Genomic DNA, 7,073 nt, shown 5'->3' with positions numbered 1-7,073 from the left:
TGCGATGTTGACAGTCAACCTTTATTTGTCCATATGTTCCACTCAGAGATCTGGGGGGAAAGGTGGGGCTGGCTGGGGCCTCTACAGAAAGCAGAGCCCTATATGGATTGATGACATTGTAACGAAATGTATTTTCCTTAATTAAGCTTCAATAAGAAAACCTACATTGAGGCCAATCAACAAAGACAGGAGAGAAAATTAAATTACAATGAGATGTGTGTAAACACATGGTAATATACATAGAAGACTGAAAGTAATGACATCTTAAAATGGAGTAAGTTAGTATGAATAACAAAAAAATAAACAAAAGTCGACAGCTCAGCATACATTTCTACATAGCATGCAATTAGGCACCTAACACAAGGAATAAGCCTATGCTATGGTTTGAAGCATAAATGTTTTTCAAAAGGGGGAAAAGAAACTGCTCAAAATATCATTCCCTCCCAGAACAGTATATGTATTTTATCCTTTGAAAATGACCCAAACCATTAAAAAAAAAGTTTTTGTTTTGTTTTTACACAGAACAGTAAATAGAGCTCAATCCCATGGAATTTGCACAAAAAAATAAACTGGAAGTCCAAAATTAAGTGTTGTCAGTAAAAGCAACCTAGTCCTGTAGTTGTATAGATTAGTATACACAATAAATCTATTCAGGATAGAAGTTCTCATCTGAGTGAAGACCTATGAAGCTAACTATAATTCTATACACTGATAATCGAATGAGTCTCCAAAGCAACAAAAAAAAAATGGCTGGAACACCTGAGTCCAGCCCATTGTCTATCTGTAATAACAATGATATACATTTGGTACGGGAACACAGAAATCAATAGGGACTCAATGAAAAAGGACACAAGTCAACTTCAAATAAAGCTACCGGGTGGTTTTATTTTTTTTTAAGCGATGCATCTTGTCCACTTATCATCACGACTTAATTGCATCCCATACTACGATGTCTTGAGGCAGTATTGCTCTCCAGTCTGTACAGCTGTATGAACACGTCACTAGGTACATTCCCATCCACTTGACCTGATACACATGGAGCTGCATCACACTGGATGGAGCCCCAGATCCGAGATTTGACTATGTACATGAGAGCAGTAGCAACATTTCCTGGTAGCTCTGTAACACCTAAAACAAAAACAATGAATAAAATGAAAACGGATGGGGGGGGGGGGGGAGACTATGGGGATGTTACTCATTTTATATAAATAAAAGTCCTATATCTGGAACAAAACTGCACACTAGCCACCTATACAGATATATAAAAGGATAAATCAACAATTATTTACATGGATTTCTTATTTTTTCGCGAGTTTACGGGTGAGGTGGTAAGATGGGGCAAGAAAAATAGCAAAATGGCTAATTTACGCCATCAAGACAGTATGACTTGATAGCAAGTTGCATCAGTAGCCAAGTGTGGGAGATTGACCTCAAATGTTAGATCTTGAAAAGCACTCCATATACGCCCCCATACGGGTCAGTTAGTTACATCATGACTTGAATTCTCAGAGTAAAGCGTGTAAGTGGTCACACTAAGATAAGGGGGTATTATGTATGAATTAAATAACTACATTGGTCAGATAACATTTTTATCATGTAGATCAGGGTTTCCAAAACTGTTTTGCTGCCCCCCCAGGTGCACGTTTTGGTTTTTGCCCTAGCACTACAGCCAATTCAAATAAAGTCATCACCAGGCTTTGATTATTTGAATCAGATGTGTAGTGCTAGGGCAAAAACCAAAACGGTCCAGAACCAAGTTCAGGAAAACCTGATCTAGATTATCAAATCAAATTTGATCTCTTTAAAACAATCAATCAAAAAGAGGGTCTCCAGAGCAAACGTTTAAGCACAATCACAAATGAGAATTGCAGGCTCATTCAAAATGTCTATCAGACAATTTATTGAAAACAAACTAATCTCAAAGGTCCAAGGAACTTGTCAACAGCTCCTCTGTAAAGGGTTATAATAAGTCCTTTAAGTTCAGGCAAGAACCTTTATTTATGATTTCTTCCTCCTCCTCTTGAAAAAGGATATTTTTGTTGTGTCATTGTCCATTTGTTTTGACTGCTCCACAAAGACAAACTCCTTGCCCCTGACCTCTACACTGTTTACTGTGAGAGCTGGCCTGGTTTTATTCGCAGTAGTCGTGTCATGTCTGGAGCTTGGGACCGATTGGTAGAACAGAAACATCACAGGGGTGGGTGTCAGCCAGGGCTGTGTGTATGAGACTATGTTTGGGTATGTGTACTAGAAGCTCACTGGTCTATGTGGATCCTATGATGCCTGGAGAGTGAGGATGAATGGTTGAAGCCTTTACCACACTGGGAGCACCTGTATGGCTTTTCGCTGGCCAGGATGCGCTGTTTGAGGATGGTGGTGTGGGGGAATCCCTTTGTCGAGGGCACAGCGCTGTACTGTTGCTGCACTACCACCTGTTGCTGGACCTGCTGCTGCTTCTCCTCCTGGTGAACACGCTGGTGCCTGGACAGGGAAGAGGAGTGGTTGAACCTCTTCCCACAGTGGCCACAGGTGTAGCTTTTCCCCTCTGAGTGCACTCTTTGGTGGCGGGATAGGGAGGAGGAATGATTGAAGCCCTTGTCGCAGTGGTTGCAGCTGTACGGTTTGTCCCCCGCACCTCTGCCTCCCCCCTGGTGAAGCCTTGCCTGTTGCTTCATAGTGGACCCGTAGGAGAAGGCCTTGCCCTGGGGAGGAGAGGAGTAGATGCGGGCCTCCAGGTGGACCTTGTGGTGCCGGGAGAGCGAAGAGGAGTGGTTAAAGCTCTTGTCACACTGGGAGCAGGAGTAGGGTTTCCCACCAGAGTGGACCTGCTGGTGCTTCTTGAGGTGGCGCTTGCGGACGAAGCTCTTCCTGCACTGGTTGCACTTGTAGGGCTTCTCCCCAGAGTGGATCCGCTGGTGCTCCCGCAGGGTGGAGGCAGCGGCAAAGCACTTCCCACACTGTGTGCAGCGGTGGGGCTTGTCCCCTGCATGGGTCCTCTGGTGCTGCTTCAGGTTGGAGGACGTGGTGAAGCCCTTTCCGCACTGGGAACAGGTGAAGGGCTTCTCCCTGGCGTGGAGCTCCTGGTGCTTCTTGAGGTGGCGCCGGCGGATGAAGCTCTTTCTGCACTGGGTGCACTTATATGGCTTGTCCTCTGAGTGCATCTTCATATGCTCCCGCAGGGTGATGGCTGCCGCAAAGCTCTTGCCGCACTCAGAGCAACGGTGGGGCTTCTCTGGGCTGTGGATCATCTGGTGAGACTTGAGGTTGAACGTGTCGATCACCCCCTTGCCCACCATCTCCACGCCTGTGGTGGCGTACGCTTTCTCTTTCATGTGGATCTTCATGTGCTGCTTGAGGCTTGACTCCACAGCGAAGCTCTCACCGCAGTGCACACAGATGTAAGGGTTGGTGGCCTTGTGGATCTCGAAGTGCTGGTGCAGGTCAGCCATGCTGCCGAAGATCTCACCGCACTCATTGCACTGCAGGCCGTGGGCCTCGTGGATCACCACACCATTCTCTGACTCCACCGTCAGCTCGCCGCCCACGTGGTCCGACTCCACCTTGACCATATGCTCAGTCTCAGTTTTTAACAGCACCTCTCCCAGCAGTGCCTCCCCCTTGCCCTCACCCCCCATGGTGAAGCACTGGATCTCGCCATGGTGGTCCATCTTGGTAACATAGTCATGGTCCGTCTCTGTGACCATGGCGTCCACACAGGCCACCGCGGTGAGCCCCTCGATCTTGGCCAGGTCGGCCCCGTGGATCTCCAGTTCCAGGCCGCGTTTCTCCTCTGTCATGATCTCAGTCTCAGCCGCGTAGTGCAGGTCAACCTGGCTGTGGGCGATGACACACTCCGACCCCAGCGTGTCAAGGCCGGGTGTGTCACACTCAGTCTCTGACTCAGCCATCAGAACACACTCCAGCCCGACGACCTCCGTTTTTGTGCTGGACGAGAAGCTTAGAGGGACTTGGGGGTAAGAGAGCTCCACTTAGTATGGCGAGCACAGCGGGTTGGTAGTCGTGCTTGGATCAGCAGTCAGTCACAAAGGGCTGTCAGGGGAGAAAATACAATATACAGCTAGGATTAAATGACGTGACAATGAGCTATCATTTACATCTCAACGAAGTGTTTCCATGCTAATGGAACAGTAGCACTGTGGGGCATATTCAATGCTACTGATACTAAGCACAGGACTGCTGGTGTTCCTTAAAACAAATTATATTTGGAATACTTTGCAGAGATTGGTGTGAAAAACTTGGCTATGAAGAATAATATTCTGTTTTTGTGCTATATAACCCATGAAAACACCCAACACGCCATGGAGCCATAGCTTCTGCACTATGAAACTTGTTGTTATTAGCCAGCTAACTAGCCAGCCAAGACCACCAACTAGCAATTCATTTATGGCTAACTAGCCAAGTAACAGGAGGAACATGGGCAACACACAGCACAAACCAATAAAAAAAAATACTTGTATTAATTCTACAACAGAGACCACGGGCGTGTACCATCCTCTAACAATGGATATAAATGTCACCAATTTACATTAGATTTGAAACAGTTCAAATGCATCTTAGTGCTTCATTAGATGGCTATAAATCGCTATCCCAAGTTGAGCTCAAGAACTGCGGCTACCTAGGCAGAATGAAAGACATCGGTTCTTGCACAGTCATTCATTGCATAAGACATGGCACGCAGATTTTTGATAAGACAATGAACGCGGGCTTCACAGAAGCCACAAGTTATTTACACATTATTTGAAATGGCATGACAATAGTGTAAACGCAGTGTATAGCTAGCTAGCCAAAGACAAGACAACATTTACCATCTTGGCTACATAGCCAACATTAGCCCGCTAGTTAGCTGGCTACGGTAGGGCGAAAACAACTTAACGACGACACAGCATTGTTAGCGGCTAATGTTTGCCAAGATAGCGCGCTAACTAGCTTAGTAGCTGACAACTAGCTGGCTTGTTTTGATCATCAAAACAAGAGTTCCGCCCGAACATGCAACAAACCTTACATGCACCCAAGTCATTTTTCAATGGTTAGGAACACAATCACGAATGCGGAAATTATCCCTGAGCTTGTGCGCAGTTTTAACAGGCCATCTTGTCTTTGCCACACCACCACTTTCCAGTTAGCCAGGAATAAGCATAAGATGGCTGCCACTACGCTAAGTACCGCCCTTCACAGCGCATTTCAGAACTACAAGGGGGTTTCAAAAAGCACTGCACATTCCATAATCAAGTAAATTGAGCTACACGAGCAGAAAACTATTTCGTATACAACACAAATATGCCACACCGATGTGTAGAAGGGTTATTGTTTTCACTATAATCCGATAAATCAACCTGAAACAAAGATGGCTAACATTATCCGGGCGAGGAGTGTTCGCGTCGCTAAAAAGCCCGGGAAAGGCGACCCCATCTTATATAATCAACAATGCATAACAAAACACGTCTCAAATGCCTTAGAAATAATACAACACAGGACAAATTCCTGTATCATTTACAGTTAATTGAATTTACCCATGTATTGTAAGATTGAGAACGCTCGAGCATCAAGTTACCCAAATATATACTCGAGATGAGACAGCATTGCAGGAGTATATTTTCAGCTCACATACAATATGGCCTAGCCTCGCTAGCTACCGCGCTAGCGTACTCTTGTAGCAGGCTACTTAGCCGCGACTTCACGCTAACTAGCCGGCTATCTTCCTAGCCAGCTATAACTAAGTCCGTACGGGGCCCGACTGTCATTTCTTTCTTGAATCACTGGGGTGAATCATTGCCATTTCATAGTGGCATATTTTCAATTTGTGCGAAAGTAATGAATCTATAAATTAATTGAATTTAAAACATACAAAATGATCACCTGATTGTATAGCCTGTTAATACGCAACCTAAACAAAACAATCAACCTCGACAGCTGATTGGGAGTTTAATTCGTGTAGGTCTGCGGGTACCCACCTTTTTGTCTTCTGGTTATGTTAACTAGCTAGGTGATGAAAAAATGTTTATGGGCTCTGCACAACCGATAGCTAGCTCCTTGCTGCCTGCGACTGTCTGCAATGTCTTCCTCTCTCTTTCTGTAGAGCTGGCGCCACTGATCTTCCTTCTGGCGCCAACAACGTTGGAGCGCATTAGCGAATGCGTTGTAGCTTGTCACTGGCATATGCAATCAAGACTGCCCCCTATAGCCCCGGAGTAATACATGCCGACTGCCTCTACTGTAAATTTACGAAGTTGCCTTCACTACCTGTGTCCTTCTCTCTCTGTTCAATTTCAATTCAATGGACTTCATTGGCATTGGGCACATATGTTTACATTGCTAAAGCAAGTTAAATTGATAAACAAAAGTTAAATAAACAATAAAAAGTGAACAGTAAATATTCCAAAATAATATTATGTCCAAAAAGGAAAAAGAAATTAACATAAATATGGGTGGTATTTACGATGGTGTTTGTTCTTCACTGGTTGCCCCTTTCTTGTGTCTACAGGTCACAAATCTTGCTGCTGCGATGGCTGTGATATTTCACCCAATGGATATGGGAGTTTATCAAAATTGGATTTGTTTTTTAATTCTTTTTGGATCTGTGTAATCTGAGGGAAATATGTGTCTCTAATATGGTCCTACATTTGGCAGGAGGTTAGGAAGTGCAGCTCAGTTTCCACCTCATTTTGTGGGCAGTGTGCACATAGCCTGTCTTCTCTTGAGAGCCAGGCCTGCCTTCGACGACCTTTCTCAATAGCAAGTCTGTACATAGTCAAAGCCTTCCTTAATATTAGGTCAGTCACAGTGGTCAGGTATTCTGCCACTGTGTACTCTCTGTTTAGGGCCAAATAGCATTCTAGTTTACCATTTTTTTTGTTCATTCTTTCCAATATGTCAAGTAATTTTCTTTTTGTTTTCTCACAATTTGGTTATGTCTAATTCTGTTGCTTTCCTGGAGCTCTGTGGGGTCTGTTTGTGCTTGTGAACAGAGCCCCAGGACCAGCTTGCTTAGGGGACTCTTCTCCAGGTTCATCTCTCTGTAGGTGATGGCTTTATTATGGAAGGTTTGTAAATCA

The 7,073-nt window shown here is 44.7% G+C and overlaps 1 protein-coding gene across 4 annotated transcripts; it reads right to left on the bottom strand.

The window, feature by feature from the left end:
• LOC109899830 (zinc finger protein 883) lies at positions 1-6,153 on the bottom strand. 4 transcript variants are annotated; one of them, XM_020495406.2, is made up of 2 exons: positions 5,973-6,153; positions 1-4,050 (listed from the first exon to the last, which is right to left on the bottom strand). In XM_020495406.2, the coding sequence occupies exon 2, from the start codon at positions 3,906-3,908 to the stop codon at positions 2,256-2,258; it is 1,653 nt and encodes a 550-aa protein (XP_020350995.1). In that variant the 5' UTR covers positions 3,909-4,050; positions 5,973-6,153; the 3' UTR covers positions 1-2,255. The 4 variants fall into 4 exon arrangements, with proteins under 4 accessions (XP_020350995.1, XP_031691346.1, XP_031691345.1 ...); XM_031835486.1 differs by lacking the exon at positions 5,973-6,153 and adding an exon at positions 4,827-5,778; XM_031835485.1 differs by lacking the exon at positions 5,973-6,153 and adding an exon at positions 5,019-5,778.
• Between the last annotated feature and the right edge of the window lie 920 nt (positions 6,154-7,073).

The sequence above is a fragment of the Oncorhynchus kisutch genome, linkage group LG11 (genome assembly GCF_002021735.2).
Source record: "Oncorhynchus kisutch isolate 150728-3 linkage group LG11, Okis_V2, whole genome shotgun sequence".
NCBI lineage: Eukaryota > Metazoa > Chordata > Actinopteri > Salmoniformes > Salmonidae > Oncorhynchus > Oncorhynchus kisutch.
Note: the sequence above shows the minus strand (reverse complement) of the source record. Positions and strands in the feature narration are given on the sequence as shown.

Bases quoted from the DNA above. Each gene is read 5' to 3' on its own strand.
- LOC109899830 (XM_020495406.2), bottom strand. From the start codon at position 3,908: ATGGCTGAGTCAGAGACTGAGTGTGACACACCCGGCCTTGACACGCTG.